This window comes from Pinus tabuliformis, chromosome 5_2 (assembly GCF_031772625.1).
Source record: "Pinus tabuliformis cultivar Carrire ecotype Pingquan chromosome 5_2, CPIR1, whole genome shotgun sequence".
NCBI lineage: Eukaryota > Viridiplantae > Streptophyta > Pinopsida > Pinales > Pinaceae > Pinus > Pinus tabuliformis.
In genome coordinates this window covers 159,677,103-159,704,994 of record NC_142306.1, presented here as the reverse complement: position 1 = coordinate 159,704,994, position 27,892 = coordinate 159,677,103, and the positions used below count along the sequence as shown (strand labels likewise).

General features: G+C 38.6%; 1 protein-coding gene across 1 annotated transcript; it reads left to right on the top strand.

Annotated features, from left to right (window-relative positions):
* The first annotated feature begins 1,452 nt into the window (after positions 1-1,452).
* On the top strand, positions 1,453-26,619 carry LOC149158014 (uncharacterized). The gene is made up of 5 exons (XM_089436089.1): positions 1,453-2,013; positions 7,171-8,104; positions 25,694-25,789; positions 25,934-26,070; positions 26,260-26,619. Exons 1-5 carry the CDS (start codon positions 1,802-1,804, stop codon positions 26,438-26,440), a joined length of 1,560 nt encoding a protein of 519 aa, XP_089292215.1. The 5' UTR covers positions 1,453-1,801; the 3' UTR covers positions 26,441-26,619.
* The last annotated feature ends 1,273 nt before the right edge of the window (positions 26,620-27,892 follow it).

Below are 27,892 nucleotides of genomic sequence, written 5' to 3'. Positions count from 1 at the left end.
CCTTGAGCATTTTTGTAGAAGTGTGGGGATGCAAGTCAATATCAACAAAACAAAAGTAGTGGTCTTTTCTAAGAAAAGAAAACATAACTAGCATAAGTTCTACTTTGAAGGCAACATTTATGGAATAAGTTGCGGATTACAAATACCTCGGAATTGACTTCAACAAAAATCTAAGCTAGAATGGTTGTAGAAAGAAAAGAACTTTGGGGGGGTGGAAAGCATTTTATGCTTTTCAAAATAGGTGCAGAGAGGCAGAGTTATGGGACTGGAAAACCACTCAAACTCTTTTTGGGCTTCTAGTGATTCGGTGGTTCTCTATGGTTGTGAACCATGGGCTAGCAGTACATTCTACATGCAGTGGAGACAAATTGAGAAAATTCAGAAGCGTTTGATTACAAACAAATATAAGATTAAAAGTGCAGTTCCTTATGATATCTTGTTAAGTGAAATAGGGACTGCTCCTATTGAAGCAATTGCTATGGTGCGAGTCATAAGGTATTTAAAAAAAATTGAGCAAATGGAAGAGGGTAGATGGCTTAAGGTTGTCTTTAATGGTAGATTGTGCAAGAGCAAAAAAACTTGGATGCAACAAAATAACAAATAGTTTAGTAATTGGGGTATTGACTTGAATGTGTGTCCCATAAACAACAAAGAGATAAAAGCTTTTGTTATTGAAGAGTTTCACAAGCGTACTTGGGATAAGGAGCTAGGAAGAAAGAAAAATTACTATATTGAAGTGTTTAATCCCACTCATAGTCAACCAAAAGCATACATAGAGGCCAATATCTCTTCGAGAGCCAAAAGTCTTATTGCTCAGTTAAGGACTAATTCTCATAATTCCGTTGTGAAACAGGGCGCTGGAAAAAGCCAAAGGAAGTGTGGTAGGAAAGAGTATGCATTTTTTATTCTTCAAGAAAAGTGGAAACAAAAAAACATTTCATTTTAGACTGTGAGGCCTTCAAAGATAACATGACAAGTTATGTAGATATGCTGGCAACTAGCTCTTAAAATAATCTATTTAGCGAGTGGTTTGTCGAGAAGCTAAGAGAATTTATTTTGAAGCTTCACGAAAAAAGGGCCGAATACATCAAGCAAATGAAGAAGCAATCTTCTGTTCCATAAACTATCTTTAGCCTCGTAGACGTTAAAAATAATTTCTTTCTATTCATCCCCTTACATGAATTCCCCTAACACAAATCAATAATGAAAATAAACTCCTTTTAACATTATCCTACTAAACAAATTAAGAAGCACCAACCTTGCCATAAATGCAAGTGAAAACCAGATGTTGGACATAAACCTTCCTATATCAAAGTTTTGAAAGTATTATATATTTATAATGACATTTATGGCAAGCCTCCAAGGTTGAGGGTTTCCCTCGTTTACTAAATAGATCGATATAATTTAAGGTTGTTAGTTCGAAACATCGAACTTCGCGAGCTCCTAATCAAAATAATTAATCAAAAACGAGGTTTGGCCAACTACTTTGCCGGCAAACCAGGGGCTACAAAATTGATATCCCCAGTACCTCTGGGGTGGATTGGTGTGAAAATGGCGAAAAAGTCAACAATTTTCTCCTTATCAGAATTCCATGGATTCTTCTTTAGTCGACCCATCCATAGCCATCGTCGACACCGCCCAACTGTATTTTCTTGCGACTCGTGCATGGCATTCTATCATTGAATTTTGCTTCATTTCACAACCTTAACCACCTTATGGCGAGTGATTATTTGCGGTAGAGCTGTGATCTGATCACTGCAGTGGATTTCGCAAAGGGGCACTGAAACACATTTGTACAAATATGGTGAAAGCCGATCAGATGGCTTGGAGAGCTGTTGTGGGTTTGTTCGTCTTAACAGGGTTAGTCTTGGAGGTGGATGCTTCAATTCACGAATATAAGAATGGCAGATTTTCTTCACAGGGGAACTCGTTCTTCTTTTATGGCGGAAGCGAGGGGATTTATGCCACTGCAAACAGTACGGGCACAAATTCCACAGCCAAGTCATTTATCAAGTAGGTTAAATCAATCCCAAAATTCCCCCCCTTTCAAAAAAATCGCCATTTCTATTCTCATCCATTCTCTATCTTATACCCCTCTGAGTTTTCTTTTTCCTTTTTTTCAATAATTGTGGTTTAAGTTGAACTTACAAAGTTCATCAACGCAATTTGTCAAAAGGCTTGGGTATTTTAATATTTATCTGCAGCTTGCCCTTATGGTGGAAAGAGATTGAATTAACAATTTATGTTTAACAATTTCACGTAAAACAATTTCATAAATCTCATATGCGTTAAACCCCTTTGTGGAAAGAGGGGAAATAACTCCTGCAGTTCAAACACGTTGCTTCTGACACAAAGGTTCTGCAACTGCCATGATTTGGACCTGTCCCTCATCCCAATCACCAAGCTATGGCCTAACGGATATATGTGTATTTCACCAAGTCACATAAAAGTTACTGCGATTCATGGCCACAAATTAAAATAAACTTTCTTTGATTCTCTTGCTACTGATATATGGCTCTACCTTTCGCTAAGTTGGATAAAATTTAGTCAGATTCATGGCCACAAATTAAAACAAAATCTCTTTGATTCGCTTGCTACTGATCATATCGTTCTTCCAAGCAATTTTATTAAGGTAAGTGGACATACCTATTTTTCGGGGTTGGAGGTGTTTTGAGAAACGCGACCTGTGGAGTTGCACAGCACAGAGCGGACTTTCTTTGGCTTCAGCGTAGATGCCATGTCGGAAGTGTAACTGTTCCACCAAAATCACCAGCAACTGTAACCCAGCCTCATCCCTTTGAAATTCATATCATCTGGGTGGGGTAGACCGCAACATGAATGGAACCATCATAGACGGCTCGATACTTAATTGCTCTCACCACTGAACAAACGCCATCCGGGCAAGTTAGACTCTGACTTCATTTCTATTTATTCTTCTTTTCTCAAAGTAGCAGGAAATGCTCTTGTTCTATGTCACTAGACATCTGATCAGGAGACCAGTTTCTCTTTCCACTCCCTTTCTATTCTCATTACCATTCTCTTCTTGACATTGCAATGGCAAAGTACTAATTCATTTCATATGCATAATATATGCTTTGCGAGGGGTGAATCACATTTCTTATCCCACAAAATCCTCTAGTCCCGTTTCTCATTCTTTTCCTGTTTCTGGTAATATAGCCCTGGTTCACATGTCTTATAGGTTGCCACTGTAATATAGTGCTATTTAGACAGGCTGTCCTTTTCTATCATTGAGAAGTTCTTCTTATAGAATCTCTTTAGCTAAGCTGCTGCACTATGGATTGGAAATAAATTTAGTTACTTTTTACATTAACTTCTATCAAGCTATATCCAGCTAATTTTAATTGAATTCTGTAAAAAACGTGGGCTATAAAAGCATCTCTGGACATTTTAAATTGCTGGAAGTTATGTACTTGAAAATAATTGCACGGAGAGTAGAGAGGTGCATCTATGTCCCAGGTAGATATTTCATATCTGTAATATAATAAATTATATTGAAAAAAATTAAAGTCCGGTTTCTGTAAAACTTTTTAAATAATAACCAACTTTAATAATGAAAAACTAAAAAAGAACGACCACGATAATTATAAAATTCTATAATAAAATAAAGTAGCATAGATCCATCTCATCTCTGCATCTTTTAAGCATGGAGAGAATTAAATCTTTGTTTATTTTGATTCCTCTCAGTGATTATTATATTTGAGTTAAAAGAGATTTATGTTGATTTGTTTGTAATTGCCGGAAGTTCCATGGCTTTAATCTATTCAAATTTAGATTCTAGAATAAGTAAGCCAGCCTGAAATGCCCCTTAGTCTCTCTATTTGGAAATAGTTAAGCTAATTTACTTATAGATACAATTCTATAAGCGTCCCTTATGCCCATATCACACAGGGAAGTATTTCAGACAAATTTGATCAAATTAACTGCATTGGAGTAACTTAATGGAAGCCAGAATAAATTACTTAAAGTATCTCTAGCGATACATTAACAGAGCACTGAGAGCAGCAAACTGTGCAGGATTGAGTTCAACTTTATTTGACTTATGTGTGACCCTCTAACCAATAGAAGGATTCACTTGCATAAGTGAATGATGCGTTGGCTAGGTGTTGGAGGTTATTATAGTCATTTACACCCAGATGTATATGATTGTTTGACGTTGTTACCAGTTTGGGTTATTTGGAGTTATTCTCTTATTTCTTTGGGGCTATTTGGAGCAATGCTTCCCACCTATGTTTGGCAATTTTTTGTTTATTTGATTTGTTTAGACAGTGTGGTTTGTGCCAATTTAATATAAACAAAAACCATAGCGGAGTGCAGTGCGAACCAGCCAGATTCTAGTATGGAACCTGCCTTAATTTATGAAGTAGAATGAGGTGGCCCTTATTTTGATATATGTTTAATCAAATAGCTAACAAAATGCATTGCAAAGTAAGAAATAGACTGATCAAATATAAATTCAAAATCTCCCAATTTATTTGGCTGTAGAAAGTGGCATCCAAATGTTAAAAAATGTGCTGTGAGTGGGCATTTTCTGACGAGCATACAGTTGGGCCTAGTTGGGATAATCACGTCTACACCTTGCAAGCTCACTTCCTCGTGGGGGATGCATACTTGTTCAGTGAAACATAAGTGCCTCACTGAAGACCCTGCTTTGGTTTGTAAGTATGGGCTAACCAAAGTTTTAAAAACTGGAACCATTCTTTGAACCAGCCACCTATCAAACCATGGTTTGAACTGGATTCAGTGAATTGGTTTTTAAAAAAATACATGAAATAATTATTTTTAAAAATAATTTTAGGGTTCCAAACCTTTAGAGACAAAATATGCAAAGTTTGCTCATCCATATACCATGTAAGGGTGAATATATCAAAATGGCACTGAGTGCAGTACATATCAACAACACAATACATAATCAGTGAGGCCTTAAATGGCCTCTAGAGTCCAAGAACCATGATACAAGGTACTGGGCCATTGGCCTACGACAAATCACTAATCAACATGATCACTCATCAATCTCATCACCACTACTAGAAATGGGATCATTAGCAGGAGCTACATAAACGTCGTCTGGCTTAGAGTTTTCAGACTTTTCGAGTTCCTCAATCTTATAATATGGTAGAAAATGCTAAACATACCAAACCGATTATTTTGGTTTGAGTTGAAGGGTTACATTCTTGTTAAGACCATGGCAGAGGAGTTCAACAATCAATACCATCAACATCAGAGGAGTTCAACAATTAATAGTGCCAACATCAATGTACATAAAGGGCTTCATGCTCTTGAATAAATGCCAATCCCATAGCCTTATACATGATAGAATTCAATGAAAATGTTGCAATTCTACCAATCCTAAAATTGTGAAAATCCTAAATATTGGTGGGATATGAAATTATACTTTCTCCATATGAAGTCTGTTAAGGTTAGAACCACTCAAACATCCTGAAACAATTAATGGTAATGTTAAAAATTTAAGAAAAAAATACTTTTACTTTAAGCGTTTAAAATTACCATTGATTGCCAACATAGTTAGGGTAGACTTAGGTTTTTAGTTTAGGTTTAAGATTCCGGAGTTAGATTTTTCCTGCATGACTGGTTCAGGACAGGACTGGCCGGTCTCGACTGGTTTCAACTAGGTTTAAGATTCCGGAGTTAGATTTTTACTGCATGACTGGTGCATGAATGGTTCAGGACAGGACTGGCTGGTCCCGACTGGTTTCAACCAGTTTGTAGTATTGTGCTGGTTTGTTACCGGCCAGTTTGGCCCCTGGACCTATCCAACCGGCTGGTTTGACCGGTTTGGTTCAAACTGGGCTGGTTTTTAAAACTACGGGGCTAGCCACTAACATTTACAAGTGCAATGGCGTGTTTAACTTCTCCATGGTGGACACATGCTTATTCAATGGATCCTGAGTGCTTCGCAGAAGACCTCAGTTTGCTCTTTTGGCATGGTTTTATATTTACAAGCACCCAGATCAAGGTTAAAATTCATGCAGAAATTACAGTCTGAATCATGGGAATGAGATCAATATTTCTCATAAATGTCTTTCCAAAACGGACAAATCTCTAATAAACTTGTGCCATTCTGTTATTGAAATAGAAAGCGTGCTTTGTCAGTGGCATCTTTAACTAACATGCAAAATTGCAGTCAAACAAATTAGCAAATTGTGCCATCAATGCTTACATTTTGTATTTGTTTTTAGCCAAGTATATCAATTAGGCACAGTATTAAAAGATTGCTTTGGAAATTCTTTCTTCTTCTTGCTTTCTGCACTATATGACTGGATTAAGTGAAAGGGATAGAATGCATGAGGCAAGGTTTCCATTAAACTGCAACACATTTCACGATAGAGGAATTGTTGCTATTATATCCAGATTTATTGCATTGGTCGTTCCTGTAAACAACATTATCTTATGGGGTTTCAAATAATCTATATTGTATTTCATGTTTGTTAAGTCAGCAAACTAATAATGGGCACAACATGGATTCTACCGCACTCTGCATTATCCTTTTTTAATGATGAATGCAATTGGATGACATGGGAAAATAAACCTTTAAAAGTTTATCTCATTAGCGATTAACCCTTTCAAGTCTCAGTTATGTCTTGTGGCTTTTCAGAATAGATTCTATTGTCATGGTATGGATACAAAGTATTCGTTTATTTTGGCATGGGCTGGGCAGCTAAAATATTCCAAAGGTTTATTTGCCAATAACTTTCCATATTTCTACCTAAATCGTTTGTCTGATTATGCCAAGCATAGATGAAATGTCTGGGTCCATAAAAATCCTCTTCTAATATTAGAAGCAATGGTCTGTGTCATAGCCCCTTTGGTACCTAGGCTTTGCAATAGCGAGAAATTGCATTTACCTTAGATTCATTTACGGAACTTATGTTAGGATATTTGAGCACAGGTGGAGTGCTTCTCACATTGCGATATGACAGCTTTGTAGTAGTGTTTGCCAGTTGAAATTACTTTCAAGTATTCATTATGTTCATTCTCAAACTTACTCATCTTCCGGTTCAGGGGTTCAAGAAGATCATCTATTTGTTGCTTACTTGCCTTGTTATCTGCTCGACTGGATTGTGAACTGATAATTTTTACTGTGAATTTTCATCAGACTAGTTTTCTTACTTGGTGGAATTTGCCTGGCAGATTTGAGTCTATCAGTTTCAAAAGGACAAAAGAGTCTGCATCACGACATGAAGAAATGGAGCATAATACAGGACTTATTGAAGCAATAGTGTTTGAAATTAAGGACAGGGATAAGATTGGGGGTTCCACGTCTGTTAGTTCTACTGCTCTCTGCTGCACACGTGATCTTGCTGATGCAGATGGTTGTAAACAAGGGCAAATCATTATCCACCATTCTGATGATCAAGATTGGCCAAAGCGCGTACAAATCTTTTTCCAGGGAAATAATGATGTGACAAGAATGACACCAGAAATGATCCCAATCACAAAAACGGGCATGTACAACCTTTACTTCATGTTTTGTGACCCCCAGCTTAAAGGTACATCGATCAATGGTGAAACCATCTGGAAGAGTCCAATGGGTTATTTGCCTGGGAGGATGGCACCGTTCTTGAAATTTTATGGCTTCATGTCATTGGCTTATCTTATGCTTGGACTCATCTGGTTTTTCCAGTATGTCCGTTTTTGGAAAGATATATTACAGCTTCAAAACTGTATTACCATAGTAATTGCTCTTGGCATGTGTGAAATGGCTATGTTGTATTTTGAATATGCAAATTTTAACGCTACTGGACACAGGCCTATGGATATCACTATTTGGGCAGTTACATTCGGAGCTGTTAAGAAGACTGTATCCCGCCTTCTTCTTCTTGTGGTTTCCATGGGTTATGGTGTGGTAAGACCAACACTTGGTGGACTTACATCTAAAGTGATCCTTCTGGGAGCAATCTACTTTTTTGCTTCAGAGGCACTGGAGCTTGTGGAAAATGTTGGGAATGTTAATGATCTTTCAGGGAAGGCGAGGCTTTTTCTTGTCTTACCAGTTGCGTTTTTGGATTCTTTCTTTATTCTATGGATCTTCACTTCTTTGTCAAAAACATTGGAAAAGTTGCAGGTATTTAATCCAATTCTTTTTGTCTCCTCTAGGTGTTCAATAACATCTAAGCAAAGAAATACCATGGCCATTTTTAAAATTATTCTAAAATTATGAAAGAAGGCTCTTTTTGGTCTTTTCATATTGTCACCTTTTCCTTTTTCGTTTTTATTCAGTTCTTTCCATGCAAGGCTATTCGGTGAATTAGTGAGTGGTTTTTCCTTTAGTTTAAAGAGTTCCACTAGTTGGTTGCAGTTTTTTTTAGCAAAATGCATAATAAAATTACGATGTAATGAAGGGCATGCGGTTTGTTACCCCTAAGGTATTGAAAAAGCTTGTAGTTTGATGAAGTCTGATAATGTGCATTCAAGAATGGAGAAGTACGTAAAAGCCTAATAAATTGCCTTGTAATGAAGGGAATATGGTTGTGTTAACACTAACGTATAAATAAATCTTGTAGCTTAATGAAATCTGTTAATATGCATTGGAGAATGGAGATGCATGTAAGAAACTAATAACTCAAATATCTAAAGATGCATTGGGCTGATGGGTTTTTTCTCATTTTTGATGGGTTTCCTAACCTTATGCTTGCTGAGAATGTTGGGAACATTTGGGAAGGGCAGCCCTCTTAATTGTTTGTGTGATTTGTTAACACAATATTATACTTCTTTCTAATGTGACTTAAGACATGTGTGACTTTTCCTGGTAATTCTGGGTTGTGCGTGCTAGATTTCACATTTCATTACAGTGATTACACTCACCTGAAGGGAATTGGTTGGAAAAGCTATCTTGTGAGACCATAAAGAAATTTCTAGAAGAAATTTGTCCAAGTAATCATTGAGAAGTTCAAAGATAAGTGTTTCTCAGTTATAAGTACATCATTTTTAGCATGTGTGACCTTCTCTTTGTAATTCTGGGATGTGCATCTTAGATTTCACGTTTTGAAACACTCACCTGAAGGGAATTGGTGGGGAAAGCCATCTTGTGAGATGATAAAGAAATTTCTAGAAGAAAGTTGTCCAAGTAATCCTTTAGAAGTTCTAAGATAAGTGTCTCTCAGTTATAAATACATCATTTTAGCTCTTTTAAAATCTTCAGAGACTATATGCTTGGTCTTGAGGAAGAAAATTCTAGCCAAAGCTTGTCTAAAGCTCTAACTGTTGCATGCCATAAACAACCATCATAGCCCTCATTTCAATTCATCTTTGGAGATTGATCTAGCCCTGTCTTGTGCCTTATGGTTATGCCCTACCTATCAGACAATGTTGCCTGGGAAGTTGACCCCACCTTAGGGGGACAAGTTCCCTGTATTTCATCATCCCTTGGGTGTTGATTGCTGCAGGGGGAAGTCTGTAATTACATGTGGGGAGTTTCCCCACGTCTCCCTAGACATTACTTGCCAAAAACAGGGAGATATCGGAGACGCCCCTCAATGGTTGTTGGGGAAATCTGCATGCTCTCTATCCAAACCAATGTTGCAAACATCGGCAAAATTAAGATACCACCAAAATGTTGGTAAAATTTGGCAAACATTGTCTAGGCCAAAAAATCGCGATTTCACAATAAAACCGAAATGTTTGCAACACTGATCCAAACTGATGCCCATATTCCACTAGTTTTCAAAGAAAAATATTTTCTCATTGGTTTAACATTTAGAGCATGACAATTTTTTTAACCATAACCAAGAATTTTGTATTAATGTTCATCTTGCATCCAGGGACATCAAAATTTACCTTCTGGCTGAGTTCATCTGACAGGGCTAGAGGCCCACTTTTTGTACAATATATCAGCAAAATTACAACATAAGCACTGTTCCCAGTTGTAAATATAATTTAAAAAATGCCCAAGATAAGATAGGTTTTGACTTGCATATAACTACTAGTAAGTGGGATTGCTGACTTGATCTTGGGGAGAAACAGTCTGAGGTTCTATATTTAGATCAAGAGGAGGAGTAGGAGGAAGAGAGCTAACACAATTTGTTGAAGAAGAGGAAGACTAGGAACCAGGTTGGCCTGAGAGCTTCATTTACTCAATTTGGCTTCTGAGTGCACTAATATCATCCTCCATCCTTTGAAGTTGATGATGCTAACTTATCAATATGTCCATTGTGGTGGACCATTGAGCTGCCAGTTGGGAATGCTGCAGTTGGAGGTGGTCCATATTACTCTAAAGATGCAGAGGTATCTTTTGATTTGGCTGTGTGTGCGACCACGCTGGAGCTGTTTGAAAGGTTGGACCACGGAGCACAAGCCAGACTGGAGAAAACCCCACATCCCCCCAATTCTCAGAGGGCGAGAGCAGGGAGACCACAGAGCAGCCAGGTGCTGATTGAAGAGCCACGATTAGGTGCTGGCAATGGCAAGTCCAGAGAATGACTTTCTACCTCTTCCCAATCCACAGAGAAGTGCACGAGCAAGGAGATGACTGAATGAGGTGGATCTGACAACATTGGATTAACCTGTTGAATAGATGTCATAACTAATTGCACACTCGAATTTTCTTGTTGCGAAGAGTATGATGCCAGATACAAAGGGCGAGGAGGAGTGAATGGAAATGATGTGAATTAGATTTTAAACAATTGAGATGCATGTGTTCTATCCATGTGAGCCACAATGCTGCCATATGAGTTAGCGTGACAGCAGCCATATGAGCCATACTTAGGGGATTGGGGAATGGAATTCCCTCTCTTTTTTCTTAGATTGCCTTCCTTGTTTCTCATGGCATGATTTGCTAGTTTGTCAGCCCTTTTGTTGTGTTGTCTAAGCACCTGAAGGGTGTGGAATTCCAACACTAAACTTGGAGCAAGGTGAATCTGTTTGAAAGTTCAAATTAATCTGGAGTTTGAGGAGAGAGAGTTAAATTGGAGATGCCTGATTATCAGGGTTGAGTCTTTCACAATGTTTAACTTGTTGATGTTTAATGCAGACGCTTATTTGATTTCTTGATTATTGCATAGGCCTCTGCTTGGTTATTTGAGGCTTTGCCTAGGCTCCAGGAAAAGGCTATTTCTTCTTGTCCTTCAGGGTGCACTAGCACCTCCCCTCTGCACCTGCTACCCTTGGATTATGCTTGGAAGCCCCATCAAAACAGAGAACATACCATTGTTGAGATCTCAACTAGTGATCAAACTCTTCATGAGGTATTCTTAGTTGCCAAATATTGTAGGGAGAAGAGAGGGATGGGTTAGAGATTTTTAAGTTAAACTTGGAGAACCATTTTTCTTCTTATCGGTCTAGACCTCGTCGTTGAAAAAATTTAAGGTTCTAGGTGTTGAGGTATTTAGAGATCAAGGAAATTGCTTTTTTCTACTACAATCATGGTCTGGGAATGATCCTCTTGAAAGGTAGCTCTATTTCAAGCCAGCCAAACTTTCCAACATATGAATTTGGGGAGGGCTTTGCAAACCCTTTTAAAAAAGGGTTTTCTTATGAAAGATCCCATGTAAGCTTTGGGCCACGAGTAATTTTTTTTAAGGATGTGTGTTGGCTATTGGATTCTAGGAGCTAGATCTTTTAGAGTGGTTGTCCATACCTGCTTGGTAAAATTACATGACAAAAATAAATGGGAGATGGATCCACTATTTTCATGGCAAAGAGTGCAGATTGAAGGCCCTTGGATGCCCCTTCTTGTGAGGTTTTCAGCAGTGAGGAGTTTTTTATGTGCAAGAATCCAACAGAAAATGTTGATTTTTGGAAGCCTTCTGTGAACCAAATTTGTTTTTAGGTTCCAGATTTAGAAGGAAGGCCATTGGGATAGAGGAGAGATTCATATCCCTTGTGCATTGAATACTCCGGAGTCTGAGTCTCCCCATCCTCTAGAATCTTCATCATTTTTGTGTCTCATGAGTCATAGCACATCTTGCTAATTTTGAAGATTGAAGGTGTGATAATGGTTGTAGATGGGAGGGAATGCTCCCAAAATTCCATCCCAATTCAATCTCCATTGGGTGCCTAGCTTGAGATATTGAAGAGAGTTTTCTTCCCATTATTAGCCATCCAATCCCGAAGGGGAATAAGGGCATGAATGAGCCTCAAAGGGGAGGGGAGTGGGGGCTGCCTAGAATACTTTATTCCCAAATTTTAATTTGCAACCCACAGCCAGGGATTTATCTAATCTGGGAATTGATTAGAGGAAGAACCGCAACTAGAAGTCTCCATATTTGAAAATCCCCTTCTGGTTGAGAGGAAAGCTCCAAACAAGGCCTTCTATCTCCTCCAAGGTATTTTTGATGTAGAACCTGCATCCACCAGTCACTCTGCTTTGTGATAAGATGCCAAAAAAGTTTGGGTCAAATGGGCAATGTTCATCAAGGAAGAATCTTTGATCCCCAGGATTCCATGACTCTTAGGAGTGCCAACCACTCCCTATTTACGAAGTGGTATCTTTTTATGTTTGTTTTCCCTCCTTACCAAAGGAATTTTCAAAGTTCTTAAGCAATGGCATTCCTGACCCTAATGGGCACCAGAAGAGATGAGAATTGAAATATGGGGAGAGCTAAAATAATAGATTTCAATAAGATTAACCACCCTGCTTGGTTTAACCATTGGTCTTCCCATTGTGAGAATTTATTCTTGAGTTTGAAAAGGAGGGGAAGCAAAGAGGGATGCAGGAAGGGTTTGAGACAAATCAGAATGCCCAAATAGCGGAATGCAGACTATCGTTTTGAATTGGAAAGCACAATACTCTGAATAATGTAGCTTGTGATTCACTGTTGATATTCCAAGCATAGAGGTGACTCTTCTTTGTGTTGACTTGCCTACCAGAGGCATTAAGAAACTTTGAAGGACTTATTGAAACCAAGATGCAATAATTTCCAAAGCTCCTCCTAGCATCAGAAAATCATCAACAAGTTGGCCATGATTGATGCTTTTGACTCCACGAACAAATCTAATGCCTAGAAGCTGCCCCATTGATTTCTCATATTCCAATTTGTGACTAAGTTATTTAGCGATTATAATATATAGGAGGGGAGAAATTGTGCATCTTTGACAGATACCTATTGAAGCTTTAAAGAACCCTGCAGATTTTCCATTGATCAAAGGCGAGATCCAAGGATTCCTAATACATGCACATATCCAGTTGATTATTCCTTCTTCAAATACAATATTTGTTAATTTTAGGTATGTTCTATGCTTAGAGCAATTTATTTCAATTTTCACAGTTAGCTCAATACCTTTTCCAGTTTAGCAATCACATCAGCATTAAAGTAAACTGCGGATAGAACATAAACATAAATCATAGAAGACAAGCCAAGACAAGAGGACACAAGATGTGGCACTAGCTAGGGACAAACCCCAATGTGGGGAATCCCTTGATCAATTCTTCTTCTATGTTCTTCAATAGTTCAGCAGAGAGAGAGAGAGAGAGATAGTACATTTACAACAAAAGTCAACACTTTGACTTTCTAGATAAGAGAATAGATCATCTCTACATGAGATCAGTTGAAGACATGCTGCTTCAACTGATTCTTCAAGGTCACTCCTTCACCTATCATCGTCCATGTGCATCACCTCACCGTGCTGCATTTCGTCCATGTGCAGCACCTCACCGTGCTGCACCCATCATTACTCTACTGCATCTCATCATGCTTTACCAATCATGACTGTACCCATCACTGTATTGCATCATGTACCATTGCTGTCCCAATGTGCTTGCTGCACCTTGCTTAACATACTGCTGTCCCAATGTGCTTACTGCATCATGCTTGCCATGCTGTCCCATTGTGTTTGCAGCACCATGTACTTGCTACACCAAGTACCATTGCTGCTATCACGCTGCCCATGCATCTTGCTGCACTATCACTATGTCTTAGTATGCATTCAAACTTCATGGGTCACCTAGCTGTCACATCTTATCATGGACTGTATTGGTTCATAGTTAAGGATCTCTGTTTTCTATGTAGGATGGAAGATGGGACAGCCTTCATCAAGACAGATCTAACATCCCTCATACATAGGCAGCAGCATCCATGCTTGTCCAACCTTGCTTGCTGTTGACTGTTAGTGTCAGACTGGTTAGGGCACATACCTGTGGCCTTAATCTTCTCCAAGCTGCCCCAAACAAACCTTGGAAGACTGTGGCTTGCTGAAGGTGAACTCCTCCCTTACTAGGTTGCTGCCTTAGGGCATATGACAGCAAAACAGCCCACGCTATTTCTTTGCTGTGGTGGTATGGCCTGCGGCCTACCACACAGCCTTGCTGTAGCATACGGCCTCCTCCAAATGTGCCCAAACAGCCAGTGTTTTACTCCTCTTCTACTCAGCCTAGCAGCCTATCCTTTCAGCCCTAGTTTCAGCCTTAAGACTCACCAAACTCGGCCTCCTGTAGCAGCCCTCTTCCACGCTGTTCCTTGACCCTTTCTGTTAGCGGTTAGGGCTTGTATTTGGCCTCCTCCTTGACTGCGTCTAGGGCATAGCTTGTGGCACTTGTTGGACTGCGGCTAGGGCTTGTGGAGACCTTCTCTAGACAGCATATAGGTTTTCCTTAGACAGCCTATAGAAGGCTTCTCCTAGTAGTGTGGATAAACCCTCCTTCCAGCACTCGGTCACTTGGAGCTGACCTCCAACGTCCTTCAAACCCTCGCTGACCTGTCTTTCTTGCTGCGGCTAGGGCAGCCTCCTTTCCTCCAAATCTAGGGCTTCCTCACCTAGATTTCTCTTCCACTAAAACCCAAAGCGAGTGGAGAGAAATCAAGAGAGAAGTGTGTTCACAAATGATCCAAGGCACCTTTATTTATACTAAAAACGTTGAGCACAAGTGGGGTATTTTTGGTTGCTGGCCGACCTTGACGAATTTCCCATAACACAAATATATTCATATCTCCATGAATACTTATCGGAATCGGATGATCTTTAGATCAATCCTACACCTCTCGATGAGAGAGTTCCAAGAAAAATATCAGCTGCCATTAATAAGATGACCCACATGGAGTTTGGCCCTAGTTGCCAATTTTAACAATACTTCTAACAACATAAAAAAAGAACTTATGGTAGATTCTATCAAAGGCACTAGCTTTGTTGATCCTATGTTTCTACTAGAATGAATTGCTTCTTGCACTAGGATTATATTGCCCATGATTTGCTTTTTTCCACAAGCCGCCTTCTTTTTAGATATGATCTTAGGAAGAAGTGATGTTAAGCGGTTGGCTAATAGACATTACATAAAGAGATTGGATTGAATCTGGAAGATGAAGAAGGATTCACCTCTTTTGGCACCAGAGCTAGAAAAGTTGAGTTTCTACCTCCTCCCATTTGCGTTTATTGGTGAACAACATTGATCATCGTGAGTGGGTCAAATTTGATGATGTTGCAGCTTTTCCTATAAAAGTGCGCTTTGAACCCATCTAGGCCTATGGCCTTATTTGGGTCAAAATAAAAGATTGTTGCATAGATTTCTTCCTCAAAAACAGGCTGAATTAGGTTTTCATTATCTTCTAGGAAGATGGAGTGCGGGGTATGCTCAAGCATGGCTGCAACATCCTCATTGAAAGATTGGTTAGGTTCAGAGTAAAGGTAGCCAAAGTGTTGGAGATTTGCCTCTTTGATCTTGAGATAGGAGCCTACATGTTCTCCATTGACATGAATTGATTGAACATTGCTGAATTGATTGAACTTGGATAAGGTTATGATTTGATTTTTCTTCAAATAAGAAAGTGTGGAAACCCCCCCTTCCACAGAAGGATAGCTAAGAGGCCATCATTTTTTGTCAATCCAAGAGTTTAGCATTCTCGGGGATTGCAAAATGTTGGTGAACAGATCAATTATATTATACCTTGATCCGCTCTTCTCAGTGCCATTAATTTGGATTGGGCCGCATGCACAGGAACTCTAGGGATTTTGCCCAACTTCTTCATGAATCGTGAAGGTAAAGCTTTGGCCAGACAAGGAAGGGAAGATACTAAATCGTTGAAGGTGTCAATATCTGGTGGAAGAGTGGGAAGGGCTAGTGGTCCCCCATGCAGCTGAAGCCATGAGGGCACAAATTCAATACAAATGGAAGAGTTGCAGAGCTCGTGTAGGTTTCCAAATTGATGATTAAAGTTGCTTGTTCACTATGGAATATGCTTGAGCATGACAAATATTTTTAATGTAATGCATGTCCAATGTTATGGATTATGTTTTTGTGAGTGGTGATAATTGCAACAATAATTTTGACTCCCAAGTTTGGTAGTTTCTTGTCCGCTCTAACTTTTTTCCAGGAGTGGAGGGGGTTATTATGGATGTACACAACATCTTTCAGTAAAAAATGCTAATTGTTATTATTGGGTTGTATTATAATAATAATAATAATAATAATATCTCATTTAAGGTCATAGTATTACCATACACCAAATTGACGCATGATACGTCCTTGTTTGTGGGACAAGGGATCCCCTCTATGCAACGATTTGAGTGCTTAGCCTATGGTGGTGTACATACTCTACCCCCCTCCTGATTTGAACTTCTGACTTCCAAGGAGGAAATACATGTTCTTAATCATTAGTCCCACTCAGGTTTCTTGTGTCCTAGAATCTCTGTATTTAAATTTGGTTCTCATGTTGTCCATGTCCACTCATTTTTGGGGAATTTGGGGTTGCCTTCCAATTGTGCTTGAAACTTGTCCCCTCGCCCCCTTGATCTCATAACTTGATGCAACATAGCTATTTGACAAACTAGAACTCCATTAATGTTTTTATATCCAACAGATCCTAGTTTAGATTCATAGAAGTTTTTGCACTCTTTGACACTTGTAATTTTGAAGCAAATTTGGTTTCACATTGTATATTAAACTTTTTCTCCAGAACTATAAATATCTCATCAATTTCTGTTTTCACTGTGCTGGAAATCTTCACTCAGTATTTTCTATTGCATTAGATTATGACAACATTATCTAAACTATATCACTTTAGCTCTTTTAACCTATGGGTGGAGCCTATTTTTGAGAATAAATTCACAAATGTATATGTTTCAATTGTCAAGGAAAAGTTTTCTTTCTTACTCTTTGGTTTAAGGACAGATTGGGATATCTTGATGTGGAGATGGAGGGGTACTTGTTAATAATGATGGAAATACTAAGAGGGGGTGAATCAATGTTCCATTACTTTTGACAAATTTTCATTTAGTTAATCTTGAAACTGAATTCTCATCACATAATCAGTCATCCACAATGTATGAACATAGAGACTAAAGTGCAAATCAAAATTTGAAGAAGAAATATTTGAAAACAATCTTTAATATATTACAATCTCTTGTAAGGACACCAATACTTTGTAAGCACCAACTTACAAAAATTGCAGGCTCCAACCTATCAAGAAGATGAGGACACCAATCCTCAATAAGAAACAACTTATAGTAATTGCAGGGTTCAACCTCAACTCAGCCTTCAGTACACCATAACTTGGACTTCAAATTAGGCTTGAACTTGGCCTTCAAGACACTAAGACTTGGCCTTTAAAACAGGCCTGAACTAGACCTTCAAATAATAGAACTCAGCCTTAAAACTTGGCCTTCAAATAGCAGAATTCATCCCTTGAAACTCAGCCTTTTAACAACAGTACTAAGCCCTGAAACTCAGTTTTCACAGGGACAAAACTCGGCCCTCAAATCAGAACTGCAACTCGGACTTTAGAGAAGACTGAAACTCAGCATCTACAGTGATAGAATTTAGCCCTCAAGACAGGCCTGAAGCTCGGCCTTCTCACCAACACATCTCGGCCTACTTGGCCTCAAAAGACACCTATAGTCGACCCTAAAAAACAGACCTCAAACAAACCATAAACCCTTACCAAGAACAATGTCAAAACCCTTCAAAATATGTGCCAAAACCCTTCCACAGAATGTTGCTTCAACTTGGCTTCACTTCACTTTTTGGTTCATGAGGTATGAACTTCAGACCTGCTCCTTAGCTCTTCTAAACATAGAACCAAATGCTTTAGTCAAGTGGTTAGAAATGCTCCTCATGCTTATTTATAGTGTGTTTGGACGCTGGGTAGTGCTGACTTGTCCATTGGCTGGGCTGACTGGTGCAACTTATTGGAAAGGTCTCAGAATAAGCTTTCCAACCATGTATCCTATGGTCCCATTTGAGCAAGGTTATTTGAGTAAAAATGCGTTCAAAAATAGGGTATCCAAATGGGGCCTGCTTGTACTTTGGTTGAGTCATCTTGACAAAATATTTCATATTTCCTCATTCTTATGGAATTAGAGAGAGAGCCATTACCATTGGAAAGGTCTCAGGATATGCTATTTGACTATGTAATTCCTTCTTTCATTTGGACAACCTTTAACATCAATAACAACAATTTTGAACAATCCCCCCCCCTTTGTTATTGATGGCAATACTTATCTGCTTCTTCGGATGACTGCTCCTCCTGTCTGCATTCTCTTCATACTTCTTGTTAGTTGCTTCTCCCATTTGCATTCTCTCCCCCTTTGACATCAATAACAAAGGGTGCTTCCCCTAAGTTTGTCTTCCTTTACTGAGATAAAGGAGAAATCACTCCCAACTTCTTCTTGAGATATTCAAAAGTTTCTCTAGGCAGAGGTTTGGTAAAGATGTCAACAATTTGTTCTTTGGTGCCAATATATTCCATCTTGACATTCTGCTCAACGACTTGTTCTCTAAGGAAATGATACTTGATTGGAATGTGCTTTGTTTTTTAGTGCATTACAAGATTTTTTGAGATATTGACTGCACTAATGTTGTCGCAGAAAATAACAATGGGATGATCATATTCCACTTTGATGTCTTGTAAAGTTTGTTTCATCTAGAGAACTTGGGTACAATAGTTTGTTGTTGCTATGTATTTGACTTCAGCTATAGAAAGAGAAATTGATGATTGCTTTCTGCTTGACCAAGATACAAGGCAATCTCCCAAGAAAAATGCACTCCCACTGGTGCTTTTTCTGTCATCAATGCTACTTACCCAATCAACATTTGTGTATGTTGTTAATGTGAAATTTGTACTCTTGGGATACCAAAGCCCAAAATCGAGTGTGCCCTTTAAGTATTGAAATATCCTTTTTACCACTTGCATATGTGATTCCTTTAATTGAAATCTTGCAACCATTCCAATTGCCTGCATAATGTCTGGTCTCGAAGCTATCATGTATAGTAAACTCCCAATCATAGATCTGTAAAGTCTTCTAGAGATTCATCATCCTTGCTTAACTTGCTTTCGGTAATCATAGGGGTATTGACTGTGCACATTCTTCCCCTCTGAATTACTTGTGTGTCTCCTTAAGGTATTTGGTTTGGCCAATGAATATTCCTTCATTGGTTTGAGAAACCTATAGTCCAAGGAAGAAGGATAATTCTCTAATCATTGATATTTCATAAGCAAATCCATGACACATCATCGTTATTGCTTCAAAAAATGAGATCATCCACACATACAAGTGCAATTAGTAAGTTGTCATTTTCCATCTTGATTTAGAGATTGTTGTTAGATTTCCCTATTTTGAAGCCTTCTTGTTGAAGATAGTGGTGCGGCCTGGCATGCCAAACTCTTGGACGCTGTTTTAACCCATAAGAGCTTTCTTCAATTTGCATACAGTCTTTATTTTTGTTCAAGTTAAATTCTTCTGGTTGTTCGATGTATACCTCCTCCATTTAGAAAGGTTTATTTAACATCCATCTGATAGAATTTGAAGCCTTTCAAACATGCAAATGCCAAGTGTTGATTGGAGTAGATAAGTAAGGGTTCTGCTTATCTAAGTGCTAAGACTAGCAGAATAACCCAAAAGACTGCCACTTTAGCAAAATATTAATTTATTTAACTATTTCCTAAAGTTAAGACTTAGGAAAAATTAAAAATTCCCATGTTAACTTATGATTTAATCTCAACCATTGAGAGGGAGATTAGGGTTGAGATTGAAATTATAAGAGGAGATGGAGTGAGTTGGTGGCAAGTCAGTTGAGCACAAGCAAGTGTGAGAGATCAACGAAGGAAGAGCCAAGGGTTTCAACAAATTGTAGTGATACAAGATTAAAAAAGAAATCGAGTGAGAGTCGAGCTCCTACAGCCTCAACATAGTTATACCATTTGCATTTTCGCATAGGGGATAGGATTTGCGCTCGAATGTGTGTACAATTTAGCTGATTTGCATAGGGATTTTGCAGTTCTAGAGCACGTGTAGGGGCGGTTGATTCATCTTGGAGTATTGATCAATTGTTTTGGTGATAAAAGGGAAGTTTCTCCCTTGTTGTAATTCTCAGAAGAAAAATCCTTTGTTGAAGAAAATAATAAAACACACAACATTGCAAGTTTTCCTCGGAGTTGGGGTTTCCTTGGTATATCTTGTGTTCTATGGTTGATGTGTTTGTCTTCTGATTTATTTTTTGTTGTGCATGTTAAGTTAGACAAATAAATGTATTTGTGATTTAAGTTTCCAGAATATCAGTTATTTGTGTTTCTGGGTTTTTACACTTAGAAAATTGTGAATCATCAGTTCAATGGGTTTTAAGGAAATTTAACATGGTATTAGAGCTCAATTTTTGATTGAAGACCAAGCACATATTTTATCTTCAGGAGCAGATTCTACGATTCAGAGGGAGCAAGTTATCAAATTGATTTGGCCGTTAGGGTTCCGAGCAATGCGCATTGATTCTACTAGTGCAATTTGTATTCAACAGTTTGATTGGGTAAAATGGCATATCTGGGTCTCATATTCAAATATAGATTGGACAGTGTGTCCAACTTTTGTTCGTGGCGCGAAAGGATAGCAATGGTGCTGTAGGCACAAGGGGTTTGGGATTTTGTTGATAACATCCCAACCGCACAAACAAATCCTTAGTAGTTGGTTCAACATAATAAAATGGATGCCAAAGCAAGAAGGATTATCCTGGAAGGAGTCAAAGGCCACATTATATCTCACTTGACTGGGCAGAAGAAAGCCAAAGATATGTGCACTGCCTTCATTGGTCTCTATGAGGGTTTGAGTGAGGCACGAAAGATGGTACTGAACGACAAGCTTAGGAGCATTAAAATGTCCAAGTCAGATTTTGTGGTTTCTTACCTCACCAAGTTTTCCAAGGTAAAGGAAGAGTTGGTGAGTGTGGTTGAGATAGTTCCAGATAAAGATTTGGTGAATTTTGCTTTGTTTGGTTTCACCAAATTGTGGCTAGCCTTCACGAATGGGATATGTGCCTGAGAAAACTTGGCAGATTGGGAACGTTTGTGGGGTGATTGCGTCTAGGAGGAGAATCGTAGACAAACTCAAGCTGGATCTCGTGTTGAAAGCGAGGAAGATGAAGAAAATTTCACTCTAGCCAACAAAGGGGCCAAGTCCAAGGGTGAAATGAGCAATGGTGGTGGTGAGCCGAGTTCTAAGGAACAGAAGAAGAAAAAGGATCTCAGCAAGATCAAGTGTTTTTCGTGCCAACAATTTGGGCATTATGCTACTAAATGCCCTAACAGGAAGAAAGGGTCTAAGAAGGACCAAGTAGCCTCCTTTGCAGAGATAGATGAGATCTCTTTTCATTTTGAGAAGGAGTTTTCACTCATTGCCTGTATGGCAAGTTCATTGGCTACTAGTTTATGGTATGTGGATAGCGGTGCATCTTGTCATATGACAAGAAATAAGAAGTATTTCAACAAACTCTTAGAGAAGGACATGCAGTTCAATATTGAGATGGGAGACGATGGGAAGTACGGAGTCAAGGGTAGTCGAGGGTAGTCTGGAAACCCTCTATATCTTAGAGATGTTCTTTACATACTTGGGCTCAAGAAGAATCTCGTTTTAGTTTTAGGATTGGAGGATAAGGGGTACAAGGTGACCTTAAGACAAAGTAGGGTTTTTATATGTATGCGAAATACTCTCTCTTTTCTATATATATATGGAAGGTAAGAAAGGCCAATGATACAATGTGGGCATTGGTCCTTGCAAGCAACCTACAATAAACACTTGTAGGCCTACACAAGTAAATTGCTCCATTCCAAGGGCACACATGTCATGTTCCAAGGTGATGTCGTACACAATAATTGATCCAAGATGATGTAGCTACATGAGGTGTCCACACCTGTCTATTATGAGTCCTCGTAGACTCCAATGCTTCTCCTAAGCCATCTACCCCAATGGGGCCACTCTCCTTGCATGAGCACATCAACCTAGGTGTCCCTGTGCCAACTCCAAGCCTCCATAAAGTAATCCAAACTACTCCAAGCTGTCTAGGGCCGGATGTTCTGCTCCAAGATGCATAGCACTCCTCTCCCTAAGTGGGACGTTCTCTAAACAAGTGAAACTCTCCATGTGGCCATCATGAAGGACGTCCCTCAAGTTCTCAAGGGCACTCCAATGCCCTAGGGAAGAATGCTATGCAAGAACCCAAGTAAGTTCAAGCAACCACTGAAGAAGCTATCTCTAATGTGCAAATCTGTGTTGCACAGGAACCTATTCCATGAAAAAAGCCCCTATCCTTGCCATTCCAACATTTTGGGTACTTGGGGAGCCTTAGGAGACGTCCCCAAACTTCTGGGTACTTCATCGGGGACAAAAGGATTTGCTGGCCGTCCCAAAGATGTTTTGGGTAGATTTCAATGATGTTACAAACAGATTTCAGGGATGTTCTACACAAATTTCAGGGATATTTTGGCCATGTGTGTTCAATTTTGACAATGGACATTGATGATTGGAGAATATGATCATTTTCCTTATCCACTTTTTTGTATTACAGTGAATCTAAATCTGCTTTACAAATTTGTAATTGAAAACATGGGCTTTGCGTGATGGGTTTTGGTTTGGCTTTCTAGTGACTTAACTATTGTCTTTTCAGCAACAATATTACAGCAAGCAAAGTCTCCATTTCAAAAAAACAACGGAATGCAACATTTCAAAGGGCTGATCCTTGTGGTTATTGCTGTTTTTCCTCTCATTTTTGGGGTCATCTCAACTTTAACATATTTACATGGGTTTTGAGGAGTCATTCCCACCATCCCAACCTCCAGCTTTGTAAAAACAACCAGATGGTAGTGATTTGGATTGGGTATGAAATGTTTGAATAAATACTTATTCAACCACCTTCTCAATCTGAAATATGAATTTAATCTCGAACCGGAGTGTTTTGTAGTGGTTTTAAGCACATTTATAAAATTTTGCAGAACCTATTGAAAAGGTAATGCCTTTAAAGTTTTAAATTAATCATCATTAAAAAGAAATATGAAGAAGAAAAGCTGCTATAGAGACAATTCTTTGTCTCATAGACCCTTCATGGACCTTATTGTAAATTGAGAATAGTTACACTTAAAGTTGCCTAAAGTTAAACTGCATTTTGCTCATGTCTAGTGTCCAATAATGGAATGGCACTCGACCCTTGTTTAAATTGTCTGAGCTGTTTCAGAACTGGCAACTGTAATGGTGAGCGCTCTCTCTCTCTCTCTCTCTATATATATATATATATATATATATATATGTATGTATGTATGTATGTATGTGCTGCCCCTTGAAATTTTTTAGGGTGCCCGCTAGCCATCCCGGGTATGTGTCCCCTCTTCACTGCCATTCCCTCATCTCAGAAACTAGTGCAACATAGGTGCAAGTCCATCACGTATCATCTCCCATGTGCCAGTCCATCTCCTACCATTTGGGCAGTGGGCACTGAACATACACCATGTACCTGAAATATCATGAAGCACCCCTGACCATGGTGTGAATTCTCTTGGAGTAACGCGAAAGATAAGATAACTATCATTTATGGGTTGATCAGACCAGGTGACAACCCTTCGTCATAGAAAAGGTCCATGATGTATTTTGAAAAAGCACTTCTGGTTGCAACTAGTTATAACTACTATCTAGCATGTTTGATGAAGCCCTTGGGTTGATGTGTCTCTACACGGAACTGGATCTTTTCCATCACACAAAAGGTAATAAAAGTGCGAAGCATATTTGGGATTCTTTGCAAAGCTTATCTGGCACAAGTGAACACCACTCAATCCAATAGAATTGAAATCATAGTTTCAAAAACTGGAACCAGGTTTTGAACCGGGCCACCTATCAAACCGGGGTTCGAAGGCTAACCAGATCAAACTTGATAGAACCAGATTCAATGAACTGGAATCAAAAAAATACACAAAATAATTAATTTTTGATGGGAAAATAATATTTCTAAGATTTCAAACCATGATAGACAAAATATGCAAAGTTTGCTCATCTATATACCATGCAAGGGTGCATATACCAAAATGGCACCAAGTGCAAATTGTGTTGCTAGTTTCATTATCAAATTCAGTTTGAGCATGTTGTCAAGCAGAACCATTTTATGCAGTTTGGGTGATGTGCAAGTCCTGGGCACATTTGGTGGAAAAGATACTCCCCAGTCATGGTATCCTAGCTGAAGGATTGTTTCTGTGAGTTGTGAGATGTATCTGCTCCATTATAATACCCAGTGTTGCACGACTCAAACTTGTATAAGACTCGTTTGGCTATTGACTTGGAGACCTCTATAAGACTCGGGAACGACCCGTATAAGATTCGTATAAGACTTGGCAAAATAGAGAAAAAATTAAAAATATGAAAAAATAAAAATAAAAATAAAGAAAAATAAAAAAAGTCGAATTTTGAGGGTCTTCACAGGTCTTATGCGGGTTCAATGCGAGTTTAATGTGGGTCTTCATGGGTACGGGTAAGAACCTCAGGTTCTATGTGAGTGACCCGTCTCACTATAAGACCTGTCAAGACCCGTGGGTCTTATAAGGGTCGTGCTTCATGGGTAATATCTCATATTTGCACATGTTGATCAGAAAATCTAGCAAAAATAAATTTATAATCCACGCCAATGCAACTGAATCTTGATATTTTCATACACTTTAATCCCATGGGGTTGAATGTTAATTCTCGGTCAAGGTAATGTATAAAGCACCTTCACTTATAAAATATGGTAAATACTTGGATTTAAATCCCTTGTAGGAGACAGACTGCGGGTCGTGCTTCATGGGTAATATCTCATATAGGAAGGCACCACTTGCACATGTTGATCAGAAAATCTAACAAAAATAAATTTATAATCCATGCCAATGCAACTGAATATTGATATTTTCATACACTTTAATCCCATGGGGGTGAATGTTAATTCTGGGTCAAGGTAATGTATAAAGCACCTTCACTTATAAAATATGGTAAATACTTGGATTTAAATCCCTTGTAGGAGACAGACTGCTTTAGTCAATGGTCGATATCTCCATCTTCATTGTAGAATTATCAAGAATTTACGTAATGAAGGCTGTTTAACATCACCATTTGTTTCTCATTTGTCAGGCTGCTTGTAGTAACTGTAGGCATCTTTCAGATGTGGTTGTCTGTGCCATGAAATCAGCATGTTAACTGGATTCTTTAAGACCCTTTAATCATCAAGGGCGGGTATTGATTTTGGTTGATGTAATGTAATGTATCATTTTCAAGCTGAATAAAAGTACTTTGGATTGGAAACCCGTTTATGATAGAGACTGTTTTAGGCAGGATTTTATACCTTTAATCCCCTAGAGTGTATTTATCAAATATTAGATTAAGAACGCTTTTGAGAATCATTGTGTAATTGGTGTATTTGTTTCAGTTCAATGCAAGTTGATTTTTGTTTATGGTATAAGGAAAAACCTGGAAGCTCTGCCCAGTTATCTTACACTGCCCTATATTATTTCAGGCACGAAGAAGCTTTGCAAAGCTTGAGCTCTATCGAAAGTTTACAAATTCATTGGCACTGGCGGTTGTTCTATCTGTTGCTTGGATTGGCTTTGAGGTAACTTATGTGTTGGAGTTGTGTTTTTTTTAGATCAAATTTTGTTTTTTCTGCAAGTATCTTTTGCATTAGATTTATGAACAAATCTTCTTGCTCGCGGCTGCAATTTAGTTGAAGAATGGTTCTTTCGACTTTTGGTTGCAGTTATATTTCCAGGCATCAGATCCCTTCAGTGAACGTTGGCAAAATGCTTGGATTATTACAGCTTTTTGGACATTACTCGCATTTGTCCTGCTGTGTGTAATTTGCGTATTGTGGACTCCATCCCATAATGCAACACGGTGAGTCCATTCTCATAGGATTCAATTATTCGTTTGAGGGAATTGATGGCATTTATATTAGTAGTTGCAAGTTTGCTTAAATACTGCATGCGTGGTGAAGACAAATAATAATTGTTTGACATTCATATTAGTTTTCTGGTTGAATTTACTGAATAGTCAGTTTTGATTTCCCTGTGAGCGTCTTCCCAGATATGCATACACTGAAGAAAGTGGGGAAGACTTCGACGAGGATGAGGCGATTGCTCTGACTTCTGGGAGTGTGAAGTCCACACTGGATGTTGCATGCAAGGTCGACAGAAAAGAAAGGATGCCTGTTAATAGTGATGTTTTCAGTCTTGGAGTGGACCTTGAGGAGGACAAAAGAGAATAATAATTTTCTTTTTTGTCAGATGCATTGACAAGGGGTTTGCAGCACGTTATATGAATGTATTTATGTTCAAGGTGATTCTATAGATAGATGACTCTCAAAGATGATGTAAATTGTCTCAGGTAATGGCCATGTAAGTTCGTCATGGATCTATTTTTTCTATGATTGCTTCCTTCTCGCAAGTTATTCTTGAGAATGCGAAGTGGGATGTGAGTTCATTGGGTAAGTACTATCTGCAAAGATTGATTGCTTCCTTTAACAGGTTATTTTTGAGAGTGCTAGTAGGATGCTAGTTTAATGGGAAAAGCACTCAAGTATTAGGATATGGATATGGGTATGGCAAATTTTTAGAAAAGATCAGATATAAAAATATATTTACACAGAGATTCTAGATAATGCCTTCTCTACTAGCATAATGGTTGATTGGTTGTGGGGTCATTATGCTGGCTTGTTCAGACTTCCCCTTCCTTTAAGGCCCGTGTGTGAGAATAAAACAGGAATAATAACAGTGATACATGCCTCTCTTGTGGCACCTTGGAATAGTTTATAACTTTATAATATATGAAGACCGAGGGGAACACTTGGACTTATTATCTCTTGCTAACAAAGCTGCTTCTCTTCCTTTCTTTCTTGTTACCAGAGTTTGCTTGATAGGATTGGAGTTGGCTAATCTTTACAAGAGAGTGCGTATACTGTATACTAGGTACAACCTGAGTGGTCCTAACAGATAAGAATGCATGTTTCCTTCTGGGAGCTCACAGGTTCAAATCTGTAGGAGGGCAGTGTATGTACATCTCTATAGACTTAAACAGTCAAATTTCTGTGTGGAGGGGCTCACTTGCCCCACAAACAAGGGGTTCTCATGAATCAATTTGGCATCTAGGAGGTTGTGACCATAAATTTTATCATTATTGTTGTTGATATGTATTTAGTGTTTTCTAGTGTCTACAATTGGAAGTTTTGTATCAACTATTTAATACAGATCTGGACTATATTTGAACAAACTACAGAGCCAAGTTGTATCCTAGTATTATCCAGGCTGTATGCATTTCAGATTTGGATAGGTATGGGTTTTTGGGTTGTTGTGTCGGTAAAATTGCATCTAAACATTTGTTGTGTAATCCGTGACAAGTTTTTAAATGTTTTTTTAATATACTCTAATCAAGAGAGGGTATGTAGCGTATTTGTACTAGGAGGTGAAAAACATGTCAATGTGATTACTTGCTACTTAGGACAGTTTGCTCTTCTAATATAAGTCACTAAATTTATTGATGGAGTGTTTCTTTCCATAAGGACAATTGTACGGTGGTACTGTAACCTTAAGGGTATTTGTAATGTAAGTGCTCTGTTCCAGGCTTTACGAGTGTATCCGATTTGGAGAATTTTGTTCTACATTATGTAGATAACACCCCTTGTAATTCCAGGGATGTTACATATGTGGTATCAGAGCTTCGA

Coding starts and splice junctions, on each gene's coding strand:
- LOC149158014 (XM_089436089.1), top strand. CDS start 1,802: ATGGTGAAAGCCGATCAGATGGCTTGGAGAGCTGTTGTGGGTTTGTTC. Junction 8,105..25,693: donor AAACATTGGAAAAGTTGCAG/GTATTTAATCCA, acceptor ATATTATTTCAG/GCACGAAGAAGCTTTGCAAA. Junction 25,790..25,933: donor TTGCTTGGATTGGCTTTGAG/GTAACTTATGTG, acceptor TTTTGGTTGCAG/TTATATTTCCAGGCATCAGA.